At 66.7% G+C, this 15,920-nt stretch overlaps 1 protein-coding gene across 2 annotated transcripts in view; it reads right to left on the bottom strand.

Annotated features, from left to right (window-relative positions):
• RYR1 (ryanodine receptor 1) overlaps positions 1-15,920 on the bottom strand; it is a 93,919-nt gene that overhangs the window by 19,043 nt on the left and 58,956 nt on the right. For both annotated transcript variants that reach the window (XM_043534534.1, XM_043534533.1), the window contains exons 61-76: positions 15,797-15,918; positions 15,275-15,324; positions 14,855-14,915; positions 13,940-14,178; positions 13,361-13,442; positions 12,974-13,104; positions 12,212-12,526; positions 11,358-11,598; positions 10,740-10,827; positions 10,177-10,269; positions 3,091-3,261; positions 2,741-2,800; positions 2,063-2,200; positions 1,858-1,970; positions 726-822; positions 166-272 (exon numbers count right to left, since the gene is read on the bottom strand). In XM_043534534.1, coding sequence (XP_043390469.1) covers positions 166-272; positions 726-822; positions 1,858-1,970; positions 2,063-2,200; positions 2,741-2,800; positions 3,091-3,261; positions 10,177-10,269; positions 10,740-10,827; positions 11,358-11,598; positions 12,212-12,526; positions 12,974-13,104; positions 13,361-13,442; positions 13,940-14,178; positions 14,855-14,915; positions 15,275-15,324; positions 15,797-15,918 — 2,108 coding nt within the window. The remainder of the gene's footprint in view (positions 1-165; positions 273-725; positions 823-1,857; positions 1,971-2,062; positions 2,201-2,740; positions 2,801-3,090; positions 3,262-10,176; positions 10,270-10,739; positions 10,828-11,357; positions 11,599-12,211; positions 12,527-12,973; positions 13,105-13,360; positions 13,443-13,939; positions 14,179-14,854; positions 14,916-15,274; positions 15,325-15,796; positions 15,919-15,920) is intronic.

Below are 15,920 nucleotides of genomic sequence, written 5' to 3'. Positions count from 1 at the left end.
CTCTAACCACCAGGCTCCACTCCCCTCCCAGATCTGGGAATAGAACCCAGGAGTCCTGGCTCCCAGCCCCCCTGCTCTAACCACCAGGCTCCACTCCCCTCCCAGATCTGAGAATAGAACCCAGGAGTCCTGGCTCCCAATGCTGCCCCTGCCCCCGGCACCCACCTCTTCTCCGTCAGCGCTGTACGGCTGAAGTGCAGGATGAGCTGGTGCAGGGGGTCAGGCTTCTTCTCCACCTGCTCTTCCTCCTCCTCCTCCTCCTCGCCCGGTTTCTACTCCCCCAAGCAGGACAGGGGAGAGTCAGCAGCTGTGAACCCGCCCAGCCCGGCGGTACTGGGAGCCCCATGAGTCCCCGCCAGAGAGAGCCTGGTGTGCCCGGCTTTCCCCACACCCAGCCCACAGGCCCAGGAGCCTGCCCCTGCTCCGCTTCCACCCTTTCCTCGGTCACTTCCTCCCCCCGAGCCCCCCACCGCTGACGTCCTGCTGCCCCCAAGCCCCTGGGGCAATGGTGAGAGAGCAGAGAACGGGAGATAATGGAACCCAATGCCCGGGTGTGGATGGGACCGGGGCAGGGACAGGACTCAGGCTTCCTGGCAACCGGGCAGGGACGGGACCCAGGCGTCCTGGCAACCGGGCAGGGACGGGACACAGGCTTCCCGGCTGCGGGATGTGGAAAGCTCAGACCTCCCCCGAGCCCCCGCCCCCTCCAGCACCCGCCGGCTCACGGCCAGATCGTCGATCATCCTGTCCTCAAAGGCGTGCTCCTCCGTGACGATCCAGGCCAGCTTGTAACTCTCCAGGAACATGTTACAGGCCCGGTGCCTGGGGGAAGGGGCAGATCAGAGGCCTGGCAGGGGGTTGGGGGGCAGGGATTGACCCAGACCCCCACCCCAGCTGCACCCACTGAACAGCCAGCATCCCACCTGGAGCCCAGAGCCGGGGGGGGTGACAAGGGTGGGGGGCTGAAATTGCACCCCTGTGCCGGGGAGGGCAGAGATCCTGCGGGGTGGTGGGGAAGTGTGGACCCTGCAGGGTGCTGGGGAGCACTGTGGATCGGGTGGGTGGGTTGGTTGTACAGGGAGCTGGATCCCATAGAATGGGAGGGTATGGGCCACATGGCAGGGGGTGTGGCTCCCCCTCTCCCGGCAGGGGAAAGTTGGGGGGCACGGATCCCCTGGCCGGGGAGGTTGGGGGCGTGGACCCCCTGGCCGGGGAGGTTAGGGGGCGTGGACCCCCTGGCCGGGGAGGTTAGGGGGCGTGGATCCCCTGGCCGGGGAGGTTCGGGGGCGTGGACCCCCTGGCCGGGGATCCCCTGGCCGGGGAGGTTCGGGGGCGTGGATCCCCTGGCCGGGGAGGTTGGGGGCGTGGATCCCCTGGCCGGGGAGGTTGGGGGCGTGGATCCCCTGGCCGGGGAGGTTCGGGGGCGTGGATCCCCTGGCCGGGGAGGTTCGGGGGCGTGGATCCCCTGGCCGGGGAGGTTCGGGGGCGTGGATCCCCTGGCCGGGGAGGTTCGGGGGCGTGGATCCCCTGGCCGGGGAGGTTCGGGGGCGTGGATCCCCTGGCCGGGGAGGTTCGGGGGCGTGGATCCCCTGGCCGGGGAGGTTCGGGGGCGTGGATCCCCTGGCCGGGGAGGTTGGGGGCGTGGATCCCCTGGCCGGGGAGGTTCGGGGCGTGGATCCCCTGGCCGGGGAGGTTCGGGGCGTGGATCCCCTGGCCGGGGAGGTTCGGGGCGTGGATCCCCTGGCCGGGGAGGTTCGGGGGCGTGGATCCCCTGCCCGGGGAGGTTCGGGGGCGTGGATCCCCTGCCCGGGGAGGTTCGGGGGCGCGGGCCCCGACCGGAGCAGATCCGGCGCTGACCTGGGCATGTTGTAAAGCGGCGTCATGCGGAAGCAGGCGACCACGGCACGACGGCGCTGCTTGGACAGCAGCTTGTGCCACACGGCCTTCTTCGACTTGTAGGGGTGCTCGGTCTGTGGGGCGACGGGCGGGGGGGGGTTAGAGCCCCAGACCCCACAGCACAGCCCCTCCCCCGTGCTGCGCCCCCCACCCCGCCGCCCCTCACCTGCTCCAGGTGGAAGAGCACAGCCGACACCTCCTGCACCCGCCGCACGATCTTCTCGGGCCGGTTGGCGTCCTCGGCCTTGCCCGACATCTCGCGGTACAGGGCCATCTGCCAGCGCATGGACGCGGGGTTCTCGCACTGCTGGGGGGGGGGGGGGGGGGCTGTCAGACACGGCACCTCACGGGGGACGACGACGGGGACGTGCATTGGTCTATGGGGCAAGGGGGCGCAGGCTGGAGCCTGGGTGCCCTGGGCTAGGGGCATGGTGCTGGGGGAGTAACATGGGAGAGGGCTCATGGCGCCTGGGGGGCTGAGAAAGGGGGACCAGCCCATGGCACCCAAGGGAAGGAGAGGCTGGTCTGTGGCACCCGGAAGGGGGAGAAGGTGGGGCCAGCCCATGGCACCAGGGGAGGTGGGGGGGCTGACACATAGCCCCAGAGAGGAAATGACGGGGCTGGTCCATGCCACCCGGGGGGCTGAGAGAGGGGCTGGCTCTTGGCACCCAGAGGGAAAAGGGGGGCTGGCCTGTGGCACCCAGGGGCGGGGGAATGGGGGCTGGCCCGTGCTGCCTGGCGGGGGGAATGGGGCCAACTCATGGTGCCCTGGGGGGGAAATGGGGGCTGGCCCGTGGTGCCCGGGGGAGGAGAGGGGGTGCCGGCCTTTGGAGAGGACACTCACCTTGCTCTGCAGGTGCAGGTTGTTGTTAAGAACATCCCGCACCTCCTCGTCGGTGTCTTTCTGTGGGGTGGGGGGGCACAGAGTTTGTCACCCGGGGGGGGGCACGGAGCCCCAGCTGCCCCCCCAGCACAAGCCGCTCCCCCCCCCCACAGCTGCTTATTACCGTCCCTCCCCCTCAGACTCATTGCACCCCCAAGGGCAACAGCCCCATCCAGTTCCACCGCTGGCTCCGCCCCCTGTTTACCCTGGCTCCTCCCTCCACTCCCCCAGCTCCTCCCCCACTCCCCCGGCTCCTCCCCCTGCTCCACCCGGCTCCTCCCCCTGCTCCACCCGGCTCCTCCCCGGCTCACCAGGGCATAGCGGCCCTTGGCCAGGGTGATGAGCTCCTGGTCCGTGGGCGAGCACATGTTGAGGCCGATGGGCAGCATCTTCTTCAGCGTGGCCACGATGAGCGAGGTCTGCACGGAGTAGCGATCCCCCCGCCGCTTCTTCTTGGTCCGCTCCTGCTCTGAGCTGCCCGCCTGGGGGGTACAGGGGGGTGTCAGGGTGGGGCCCCGGCAGTGACCCTCCCCACCCCACAGTCCTCTGCCTCCAACCAACATGCCAAGGCAGAAGCGTCCGGCCACAGCAGCGTCCCTCCCACCCTGAGAGGGGTACCGGGCTAGCCCCACCCCCACCAAGGTGGAGGGGTGGGGCTTCCCAAGAGGGGCGGGGCTTCCCACCTCCATGGGGGGAGGGGAGGAGCAGGGCCACTTTGAAAAAGGTGAAAGGGCAAAGATGGCTGGGTAACCCCTGGGGGATCTGAGGAGGGGCATCCTCAAGGACTAGGATAGCTCAAGTCGGGGGGCCGCCCCCCCAGGGGACACGATCGCTCAGTCACGGATGCTGACAATTCAGGAATCTCCAGTTTTGAACCCACCGCCCGGCCCAGCCCCTCTGTGTGAGCGCAGCCCCTGGCCGGCCTGGGCCGCCTCACCCCCCACCCCGATACAGCGGGGGGCTCAGGGCTCCTCGAATCCACCTGGGAACGGCCGGCGAGCTCAGGCCGCAGGAGCCCAGGGTCACCTCAGCGGGAGGGCTGTGGACCCAGCAAGCCGCCAGGAAACACAGGGTCCGAGGGAGCTGACCGGGTGGAGGCTCCCCCCACGTGTCACGGGCTGCATGGGGGTTCCCCAGGCAGGGGACGGAGACATCACCCCAGGGACACCACAGCTCTTCCTGGGGCAGCCCCTGCCAAGCTGGGGGCACGAACCGGGAGGGGACGGCGCAGACAGCTCTCCCACCCCCCAACAGCTGCACCCCACCCCACGGCACACACAGCCCGGCAGGCAGGCAAGGCAGCATAATCTGCCTGCGACATCCCTGTGCACCGCCTCCTCCCCTGCTCCGGCTGGGATGTCACGAGGGGTGATTATGAGCTCCGTGATCCAGGGGTGGGGGGGGGGTCAAGAACAGGGACGGGACCTCACTCCTCCCCGTCCCCCATTCCCCAGCTTTGCACAGCGAGAGCCCAGAGGAACCAAACCGGTTCAGATCAGGAGCCGGAGAGAGCTGGCCTGGCGCATGCAGCTTCGGGGCTGAGAGACAGCTGGGGGCAAGGAGCAAACGCTGGGGAAGGGGGGGGCACAAATCCCCCGCGCTGGGCCCCAGGTCGCCGGTGAAAAGCCCCGGCAGAGGGAAGGTGGCGCGGGGCCGGTGGGCTGGGTGTGCTGATAGCCGACGGGCCGTGGGCTGGGTGCAGAGCGGGCACCGTGCGACGGAGCGGGGTGGACTGACCAGGGAATGGCGTCGAGTTCTGCTGGGACTGTCTGCACGGGGGATGGGAGAGCCGGGGGTGACTCCACGGGAGTGAGGAGACCCGAGCCTGCCACCTGAGCTGGGAGGGGGTTGGACCCAGGTGACACCTTTGCCCAAGAACCTGGACAAAGGCTGGAGCAGGAGCTGGGGGGGGGGGGGGGGGGAGAGTGAGACCGGGGGAGGGAGGTTTTTTGGTTTCAGTTTGGGGCTGGGTGGTCGAACGCAGGGAACCCCAAGCCTGGCGTCTAAGCTCCCTGCCCCGTAGAAGGACTTGACTGAGGGGTCCTGGTTGTACCCACAAGTTCTGTTTTAGACCGCGTTCCTGTCATCTAATAAACCTTCCATTTTACTGGCTGGCTGAGAGTCACGGGGAATCCCAGGAAGAGGGGTGCAGGGCCCCGACTCCCCCACACTCCGTGACAACTGGTGGCAGCGGTGGGATCTACTGCACCCCGTGGGCGGTGCTTCTTGCAGTAAGTGACGGGGGAGCAGTAAGATGAAGGGGGATTGACGAGGACCAGGCGTGCTGAAGGCTCAGAGAGGAGCGGTTTCGGGGGGGGCGGTTATCCCTGGGAGCGTGTGACCCCCGAGAAGGACTTTTGCAGTAACAGGGTCCCCCGGGGGATTGCAGCGAGCAGTCCCAGGGGCGGAGGAGTCTGCCGCTCGACCCTGGCAAAGAACTCGAGAAGGGCTGGCACCCTAGGGGTCCTCCCTGGAAACCGTGGGGAGCAGCGAGCACACAGGCCTGCGAGTGGCCAGCAAGGAGATACATAGCAAGCGCCTTAAGAGCGACCTGGTGGAGCTGTGCAAGCAGAGGGGGCTGCGCATTGCGAGGCTCACCAAAGAACAGCTGATTGCCCAGCTGGAGGAGGGAGATCGCTCCAAGGAACTGATCCCTGTCTCGGAGGGAAGCAGCCTGGCAGATGCACTGCAGGCACCAGTGTCTGTCCCAGTGGGAAGTGAACAGGAGGCTGCTGAGGGCTTCCCAAGACCCCTCCTACCTATGCCTAGGGGAAGGGCTGGGAGGAGCCCTGTGAATACTGAGGGCACTGTGACCCCTGCGGCCAGAAGGGGATCCTCCCAGCAGGCTCCCCATTGCTGGAGCTGAGGTGGCTGCAATGGGAGAAGGAGCTAAAACAGAGAGTTGGAGCTCAAGCAGCGGGAACTGCAGGAGGAGCGGGAAGAGCAGCGTCAGGAGCAGGAAAAGCAGCATCAGCATGAGCTGGAGGAGAAGGAGAAACAGAGGCAGCATGAAGAGAAGCAGAGACAGCATGAGCTGGAGTTGGCCAGGCTGAGGAGCAGCGAGCCCGCGGCTGCGGTGAGTGATGGGGGACCCAGGACGGCACGGAGCTTTGATAAGTGCCTCCTGGCCCAGCGTAAGGAGGGGGAAGACATGGATGACTTCCTGGATGCCTTTGAGACGGCCTGCGAGCTGCGCCAGGTTGATCCTGTGGACAGGCTCCAGTTTCTCACCCCCTCACTGGACCCCAAGGCCGTGGCAGTGTACCGCCGACTGGAAGGGGCAGAGAAAAGGGGCTACGAACTATTCAAAAAGGCCCTGCTATGCGAGTTTGGGCTGACTCCCGAAATGTACCGGGAAAGGTTCCAGAGTCAGCGTAAAACCCCTGAGGCCTCATATCTGCAACTAGCCGTCCGCGTGGAGGGATATGCCACCAAGTGGGCAGAGGGGGCCCAGACGAAGGAAGACCTGGTTAAACTGATCGTACTAGAGAAACTGTATGAGCGGTGCCCATCCAACCTGAGGCTATGGTTGGTGGACAAAAAGCCAGAGAACCTGCAACACGCAGGGCGGCTGGCCGATGAGTTTGTGAAGAGCCGGACAGGGGGTGGCAGGGAGGAGTCCCAAAGGAACAGGTCCACCACAATGCAGAGAGAGAGTCACCATGGGACCTCCCAGCAGGGAAATATGGAGAACCCCTTCCCAAGGGAACATTCAGCCTCAGGGCCAACCGACTGGCTCGAAGGGACCAACGGGACATGGGCTGCTATTACTGTGGCCAGAGAGGCCACATACGGACCCAGTGCCCCACGCTCAGGGACAGACTGAGCAGACCGAACCCCCCCAGGGTTAACTGGGTAGGGACCCAGCTGGAGGAGGGGCAGACGACCCAGGAAAGGGGGGCTACCAGTTTACCACCTGCTCAGGAGGTGGGAGGGCCCCAGGCCAGCTCCTCTGGGGGGCTGGATGCCCCGGACTCATGGTTCTCCGTTTACAGGGTGGGCGTGGGGCTGTCCCTGCAGAGAGAGTGCCTTGTTCCCCTGGAGGTGGATGGGAGGAAGGTCAATGGATACTGGGATACGGGCGTGGAGGTGACGCTGGCCCGGCCTGAGGTGGTGGCGCCAGATCGGGTGATGCCCAACACCTACCTGACCCTGACAGGGGTGGGTGGGACCCCGTTCAAGGTGCCCGTAGGGAGGGTACACCTGAAATGGGGGGCCAAGGAGGGCCCCAAGGATGTGGGGGTGCACCACCATTTGCCCACTGAGGTGTTAATGGGAGGGGACCTGGGGGACTGGCCAAGCAAACCCCAAGGTACCCTGGTCGTGACCCGTAGCCAGAGCCGGCGAGGGGCACTGTGCCCTGACCTCGGGGAGGGTACCACACCGGAGGCGCAGGACCCTACCCTGGTGGGGAGGGAGCGCCGAGGGGCACGGCTCAGAGAGGCTGTGGCCTCAGACCCGGCCAATGAGAGGGAACCGGGCCCCATCCTTTCCCCAGCCGCTGAGTTCCAGGCCGAGTTGAGGAAAGATCCCTCCTTGCGGAAGCTCAGGGACCTGGCCAACCTCAGTGTGGCATGGACCATGAGGAGAGATTGCCAGGAGAGTTCCTGTGGGAGAAGGGGTTCCTGTACCGAGAATGGGCTCCCCCAGGGGAAGGGGAGTCCTGTGGGATCAGGAGGCAGCTGGTGGTCCCCCAGAAGTATTGCCGCAAGCTACTGTACCTGGCCCATGACATCCCCCTCGCAGGGCACCAGGGAATCCGGCGCACCCGGCAGAGGTTGCTACAGAACTTTTACTGGCCCGGGGTCTTTACCACTGTCCGGCAGTATTGCCGATCCTGTGACCCCTGTCAGAGGGTGGGGAAGGCCCGGGACAAGGGGAAAGCGGCTTTGAGACCCTTTCCAGAAGGTGGCCATGGACATAGTGGGGCCTCTCAGCAAGAAGACACGGTCGGGGAAGAAATACATTCTGGTGGTGGTAGATTTCGCCACCCGCTATCCCGAGGCAGTGCCCTTAGCTTCCATTGAAGCAGACACCACAGCAGATATGCTCCTGACCATTTTCAGCCGAGTGGGGTTCCTCAAGGAAGTCTTGACAGACCAAGGGTCCAACTTCATGTCGGCCCTGCTCCAGTGCTTGTGGGAGAGGTGTGGGGTCCGGCACAACTGGGCCTCAGCTTATTGCCCCCAGTCCAATGGGCTGGTGCAGAGGTTCAATGGGACGCTAAAGATGATGCTGAAAACCTTTATGCACCAGCACCCGCAGGATTGGGACAAGTACTTACCTCACCTGCTGTTCGCGTACAGGCAGGAGTCTACAGGTTCTCGCCTTTCGAACTGTTATATGGAGGAGGGTAAGGGGGCCCCTGGACCTGATGAAAGATGAATGGGAGGGGAAGGCCACGCCCGATGGAGAATCAGTGGTGGAGTATGTCCTGATCTTCCAAGAGAGACTTGCTGAACTCATGGGCCTAGCCAGGGAGAATCTGGCCAGAGCCCAGAAGAAGCAGACTGTCTGGTATGACTGCACGGCGCGGGCCCGCGCCTATGCCACCAGGGATCCGGCGATGGTTGTCATCCCCGTGAGGAAAAACAAACTACAGGCCACTTGGGAAGGTCTCTTCAAGGTTGTCAAGAAGCTAAACGTGGTAAACTATGTGGTGGAGCTACCTAACCGGGCACACCACCGCCGGGTGTACCATGTGAATATGATGAAGCCATGTTATGCCAGGGGGAATGTGGTGTTGGCCATGTGTGGACAGTGGGAGGAGCAGGGAGATGACCCTTTAGTAGATCTGTTCCCTGGGACCAGAGCTGGTTCCCCCCTGGAAACAATTCCCCTCTCGGATCAGCTAACCCCTGCCCAGCAAGCTGAGATCAGAGGGGTGGCTGCATCCATACGGACAGCTGTTTTCCAACCAGCCTGGACGCACTAATCTGACTGTCCACCGGGTGCAGACAGGGTCCCACCCGCCGATAAGATGCTCCCCTTTCCGAGTCACAGGGAAAACTGCACAGGACCTGGAAAGAGAGGTCCAGGACATGCTGGCTTTGGGGGTGATCCAGCCATCTGCCAGCCCTTGGGCCTCGCCGGTGGTGCTGGTCCCCAAAAAGGATGGGTCGGTCCGGTTCTGTGTGGACTATCGGAAGCTCAAGGCCATCACTGTATCTGATGCCTACCCCATGCCCAGGCCGGACGAGCTCCTAGACAAGCTGGGAGGAGCTCGGTACCTTACCACCATGGACCTTACAAGGGGCTACTGGCAAGTGCCGCTGGATGCAGATGCCCGGCTGAAAGGGCCTTTATCACCCCTCTGGGGCTCTATGAGTTCCTGACCCTGCCTTTCGGCCTCGAGGGAGCGCCGGCCACCTTCCAGTTCAGGTGACAGGCTCAGGTCTCCTCACTCCGGTGGAGTCACCCCTGGCTCTCCCATCCCCCATGCAGACAGTCCCAGCAGAACTAGACGCCATTTCCCGGTCAGTCCTCCCCACTCCCTGCTCCGTCACACACCGTCGCTCGCCCAGCCCCCGGCTGCCAGCTCCTGGGACGTGCGACACAGGGTGCCGTGGGCATGGGGAGCGGGCTGGGGAGGACCCCGCCGCTGTGGGGAAGGGGGGAGACTGGGGGCTGGCAGATCAGACACAGACACAAGGCGCCATGCGGTCTCTGTGCAGCCGAAGAGAAGTGAGACGCTACCTGGCCTTCTCCAGACTAAAGGAACCCGGCCAGGAGAGAAGGGGAGACAAGACAGAAGAGACATGTTAGACGGGCCGCGAGCCCCCACGGCGGCTGCAATGCACGCCCGGGATGAGAGCGGGGCCACCCGGGGCATGGGGGTGCCCCCAGCACAGATCCGTGGGGAGCTCATCGGACGGCGCCCTGGAGGTTACAAGGGGGGCTATGGCAGAATAGCGCCCCTGGTGGTTAGATCGGGGGATGGCAGGACAGCACCCTGTGGACTGGATTGGGGGAGGGGGAGGGGGCGCATGGGACCACCCCCCAGCACCCATAGCCTGGATCAGGGTGGCTCAGAGTCCCCAGGCAGCCCCCCGCCAGCCCCACACACAGGGCGGGTGGCTCGATCAATCCGCGCCCCTTGGCCCCCATTCTCCGACGGTGCCGTGAGCTCTGGGCTCCCCGGGGAACCCGCCTGCAGATGACCCTACAGCGGGGCCGCCCCCTCTGCCCACCCGGCTGGACCCGAGGGCCCTCGGGACGAGATTTGGCACCAAACATTGGTGCCTGGAGTCACACGAGCGTTTGAGCATCTGGAGCAGGGGGCACGGGGGAGCCGGGTCAGGCAGCATCCAGGTGGCCCTTCCCGGCGTGAATCCCCCGCGATCGCCCTGCCCCACAGGCCCTGGGGCAGGGCTCCCCTGTGCCCCAAATCGCCTCACCTTGGACATTTTACTTTTGCTGTCGGCCGTCAGGAAGGACATGTTGTTAATCTCGTTCTGCACCACGAAGTTCTGCTCCTCCCGCTTGAAATTCTGGGAGAGGGGGACAGGGTAAGCCGAGACCCCGGTTAGAGCCGATCCCCCACAGCCCAGCACCCCCTGCCGGGCCCCTGCCCCGCTCCCCGCAGCACAGCGCCCCCTAGTGATCTCCCGCCCCGCTCCCCGCAGCACAGCGCCCCCTGCTGAGCCCCCGATTCGCTCCCCACAGCCCAGCGTCCCTGTCGAACCCCTGCCCCGCTCCCTGCAGCCCAGCGCCCCCTATTGCCACCCTGGGGCACTGGGGTCAGCATCGCTTATTGAGCCCCGACCTCCGGCAGCACAGTGCCCCCTAGCGCTCCTCAGGGATCCCCCATCCACGCAGGACCCAGCCCCAATCCTGCTTAGCTGGGGTCACTTCCCACCCCTGCCCCCGGCACCTCCCGCCCGTCCCCGCGGCTGGCTCCTGGCACCTCCCCACTTGTCCCCGCCCCAGCCCCGGACACCTCCCACCCGCCCCCACTTACATGCGACTTGGACCAGTAGATGAAGACCTCGCCCACCATGCGGAAGAGCTCCTCGGCGTCCGAGTTGGGCTCCATCAGCCACTTGGCCCTGGGGACACACAGGGCACCATCAGCAGATGCCCGACCTCCGCCTGGGGCTGACAGGGCCCCCTTTGCCGGGGGGGGGCGGGGAGGGTGTTTCCGAGCTGTGGCTGGATTTGAACCAGGGAGCGGCGGGAGTTCTGAGGGGGCGTGGCTCTCCCGGGCTGGGCCCCGCCTCCTCACCTGGCACACGCAGCAGGCCACGCCCCCCCCTCCCATGGCATGCCCCAGCCAGACCTCGCCCCTCTCTGTGGCATACAGAGCAGGCCCCACCCCCTGCCGTGGCTCTCCCAGGCCAGGCCCCGCCCCTTGCCGTGGCTCTCCCGGCCGGGCCCCGCCCCTTGCCGTGGCTCTCCCGGCCGGGCCCCGCCCCTTGCCGTGGCTCTCCCAAGCCAGGCCCCGCCCCTTGCCGTGGCTCTCCCAAGCCAGGCCCCGCCCCTCCCTGTGGCATACAGAGCAGGCCCCACCCCCTGCCATGGCTCTCCCAGGCCAGGCCCCGCCCCTTGCCGTGGCTCTCCCAGGCCAGGCCCCGCCCACCTGTTGTTGTCCACGTAGCGGATGAGCAGCGGGTAGAGGGCGTACAGGTCCCGGCAGAGCACGGAGAACTCGTCGCGGATCAGCAGCTCCGCGTCCTCCGACTCGGTCTTGGCCTCCAGCCGCAGCTGCTCCTCCTCGGCCACCACCTTCCCCGAGCGCTTCTTCAGCTTCTCCATGGTGGGGATGAAATGCGAGCGCAGGAGCTCGGGCTGCGCCTTGCTCACGATGGGCTGGGCGAAGACTGGGTGGGAAGCGGGTTGGGGGTCGGGGTGAGCCAGCCAGATGGTGTCTCCCCCCCGCTGCCCCCCTGAGCCGTGCCCCCTAGAGGGGAAAGGTCCTGCGCCCCATTCTCTGCCCCACTGAGCCAGCCAGCCCCACCTGGGTCACAGCTGGCGCCCCCTAGAGGGGAAAGGTCCTGTGCCCCATTCCCTGCCCCCCTGAGCCAGCCACCCCCCGCCCTGGGGCCGGATTGGAGCTGGTGCCCCCTAGAGAAGAAAGGCCTCATGTCCCGTTCACTGCCTCGCCCCACGCCCCCGCTAGCCAATCAGCCCCCCACATGGGAGCCAGCACCCCCTAAAGGGGAAAGGCCTTGCACCTCATTTCCTGCCCCCTTGAGCCAGCCAGCTCCCCCTGGGTCAGAGCTGGCGCCCCCCAAGGAGAAAGACCCTGTGTCCCATTCCCCACCCCTTTGATCCAGCCAGTCCCTGCCCTGGGGTTGGGTCAGGGCCGGTGCCCCCTAGAGGGAAAAGGCCCCGTGTCCCATTCGTCGCCCCCCTGAACCAGCCAGTCCCCGGGGTCTGAGCTGGTGCCGCCCCCAGGGGAAAGGCCCCACCCCAGCCCCTGCCCCCTGGTACCTGCCAGCCTCTTCATCCAGGAGGCCTCGTCGATGCCCAGGTTGTTGACGATGATGCGGAGAATGTTGCCGAGCAGGGTGTTGAGGTGCTCGGAGGTCACCTGGGTGCACCAGGGCCCCTGGGGGAGGGTCTCGGGGCCCCGCTCCCACCAGCGGGGCAGGTAGTTGCAGAGCATGGGCAGCGTGACCTCGATGACGTGCGGCATCTCGGTGTAGCGGGCGCCCGACTCCGCCAGCCCGCTGATCTCCTTCATGAGCCGCTCCAGCTCCGGGATGTCGGGGCACATCTCCTCCACGCAGCTGGGCAGCCCCAGGACTGCGGGGGGCAGGCGTGAACACTGGGGGGACCAGGCAGCGCCAGGGACGCCCCGTGGGGAGGGAGGGTCACCCGGGGATCCCCCGGGGGGGGCAGAGTTACAGGGGAAACCCCATGGTGGGGGGTCCCTTGGGAATCCCCCAGCTCCAGGGACATCCCCACAATGGAGGTAAGGAGGGGGGTCACACGGAATCCCCCAGCTCCAGGGGAATCCCCATTGTGTAGGGGGGTTCCCTGGGAACTCCTGAGTACCAGGGACATCCCCACAGTGGGGTGTTGGGGGGCTCACATGGGAGTCCCCCAGCTCCAGGGACATCCCAAAGGGGGGACGGAGCCGTAGAGTGCGGGGCCCTCTGGGCTCTGGGGCCCTTTCCCAGGACAAGCCCCAAACCGCAGACACTGGGGGAGCCGACGGGCGGGGAAGGGGGGGCGACGGGGGGCACTCACTGGCACGCTCCCGCGGCGACTTGGTGGTGTAGACGGAGCAGGGGTTGTGCGTGTTCAGATGTGGCTCCAGGAAGGCCACGGGCATTGCGGCTGCCAACCGGGCCAGGCACTCACCCAGGGCGGGGCGCTGCCTGGGGGGGGTGGGGGGAGGGAATCAGAGACCCTTCAGCTGGGCACTCGTCCCTGGCCCAGCTCTGTCCCATCCCCCCACCCCGGCTCCATCGCCCATGTGCCCTCCCCTCCGACACCCTCCCCCCGGCTCCCCTGCCCCTGTGCCCTCCCCTCGGACCACCCCCCCCCCGGCTCCATCGCCCCTGAGCCCTCTCACCCCACCTCGGTCGTCCCTTCTTGTCCTCGTGTCCCCCCCGCCCCAGCCCCCCAACTCACCGCTCCACGTAGGGGTTCCTGGTGGTGCCCAGTGAGTAGATGCTACACAGGGTCCGGTAGCAGGAGACCTGGACATCGTCCACTGGGGGGGAGGGGGCAGATCAGGGGGGGGCATCGCTTCTCCCACAATCCCCCACATTTGGCTTGGGGGCAAACCTGCCCCACATCTCAAAAGGCCCGGATTGGGGTGGGGGAGGGGCCGCCTTGCCTGGCTCTTGGCGGTGATTCACCATGGAAAGGGGGGCCCTGCGGCTGGGGGGGCCCCCATGTGGGGTGGGGAGGCGCCCAGCGCTGCCACTTGGTGCTGGTCACGTGGGTGGCGCGGGTTGTATGGGGCCTGGGCTGCCAGCTCCTGCTGGGCCATGGGGGTCCAGCCCTACCCCTGGCACCCCTCCCCCTGCTGCCCTCAGCCCCCCACCCCTCCAGATTCCCTGCCCGCCCTCACTTCCTCCCTTGCCCCCCCCCTCCCCAATCCCCAGTCCCTCCCTCTGCCCCGGGTGCCCACCAGCACCCCCCACTCCCTGGCACTCCCACCCCTCCTGCCCCATGGCCCCCCCCGAGGCCCCAGCCCCCGCTTACGGATGACGTCGTCCCCGAACTGGTGCTGGGCGATGTGCTCGAAGAGGGAGGTGAGCACGGGCAGGAGCACCACCGTGGTGTAGTTGATGTTCTGGGCCACGCCCTTCACCTGGGTGCGGGACTGCGACACCTTGCCCAGCTTGAGGTTCTCCACCATCTTCTCGATGTCCTCCGAGGCACTCTCGAAGAACGAGCGCAGCCCGGCCTTGACGATCTCCGGCCCTGACTTCATCACCGTCCTGCCACGAGAGTGGCTCAGCCACGGGGTCCCCGTGTCACCCGCCCCGAGTCCCACCCCAGAGGGGACGCATCTCCGCGCCGGGCGAGGGGTCCCCGCGTAACCCGCCCCGCGCCCCAGCCCGGAGGGGACACATCTCCGCGCCAGGCAAGGGGTCCCCGCGTCACCCGCCCCGCGCCCCACCCCGGAGGGGACGCATCTCCGCGCCGGGCGAGGGGTCCCCGCGTCACCCGCCCCGCGCCCCACCCCGGAGGGGACGCATCTCCGCGCCGGGTGAGGGGTCCCCGCGTAACCCGCCCCGCGCCCCACCCCGGAGGGGACGCATCTCCGCGCCGGGCGAGGGGTCCCCGCGTCACCCGCCCCGCGCCCCAGCCCGGAGGGGACACATCTCCGCGCCAGGCAAGGGGTCCCTGTGTAACCAGCCCCACCCCGGAGGGGACGCATCTCCGCGCCAGGCAAGGGGTCCCTGTGTAACCAGCCCCACCCCAGAGGGGACGCATCTCCACACCAGGTGAGGGGTTCCTAGTTCTGGGCATTGTCTCTGGGCAGTGAAATCTCCCCTATTTCTTTAGCTCCCGCCTCTTGGTCTCAGTCCCCGGCCCCGCCCATGGCTCTGTCTAGCCCCAATCCTGCCCCACCAGCCACTCCGGGGAGGGGACGCAGCCCGAGGGGCTCACCTGGCATCCAAGGAGCGGGCCAGGATGTGCAGGCAATTCACCACAGCCGCAGCGTCCGTGCCTGGGGGGAGAGACCCTGCATCACTGGGGAGGGGGGAGTCAGGCCTCTGGGGAAGGGGGATCCAGGCAGAGGGGTCAAGAGACAACTGCTTGGCTACACACCTGGGCCCTGCACAGACTGGGAGAGGAGCAGGGCCACAGCGTGGGGGGCAGGGATACAAGGGGGAAGTGAAAGGGGTTGGGACTGGGGGGCAGGACAGCCCCCAACAAGCCCAGAGTAATCTGGGATGGGTCACAGCTGCTCCCTCTGGGGTTTGGCTCAGCCCAGCCCAGCCCCCATCCCCCAGGGCTGGGCGATGGGCAAGGCCAGGCGCCCCACCCACCCCCAGAGAGCCCAGCCCCACGGTGAGGGGCGCTTACCGAACAGAGAGACCCGGTGCCTGACCAGGGCTGCAAGCTTGCAGAAAAGGCTGAAGGGAGAGGGGGAGAGAGGAAAAGAGAGAGTGAAAGAGAGAGACACTGCAGAGGAAAAGTGCACACGGGGCAGAGATCGGAGGCAGAAAAGGGAGGAGGATCAATGGGGCTCTCATCACTCCCCCATTAACAGCACTTGCGGGTAGGGAGCCCTGGGCAGGACGGCAGGGGCTGCAGGTTGGGAGTGAGGGGCACTGGCAGAGCTGGGGTGGGGGAAGCCCAGGGCTGGGTTAGCAGGGCTGCAGGTCAGGAGTGAGGGGCACCAGCAGAGCCCCACACCTGGAGCTCTGAGTCAGCATGCGGGGGAGAGCGGGGGGAAGGGGGTTAAGCCTCTGGCTGCCACCTGGCTGGATGGGGGCCTCTGGTCTGACGCACACCTGGGGCCAGGCTGCACTGAGGGTGACGCCCAGGTATGGCCCCCCCACCCCTGCCCAGGGACCCCCTTCCCCCACTGCACTCCCCACTCACCTGGTGATCATCTCCTTCTCCTTGTTGGAGGCATGGCCCCCGCTGCCCAGCACCTTGGCGGGTGTGGACAGGAAGTAGAGACAGTGGTTGTGGAAGTACTGGTTGATGAGAGGCAGCAGGATCT

This window comes from Chelonia mydas, chromosome 23 (assembly GCF_015237465.2).
Source record: "Chelonia mydas isolate rCheMyd1 chromosome 23, rCheMyd1.pri.v2, whole genome shotgun sequence".
Taxonomy (NCBI): Eukaryota; Metazoa; Chordata; order Testudines; family Cheloniidae; genus Chelonia; species Chelonia mydas.
This window is presented reverse-complemented; position numbering and strand designations above follow the sequence as displayed.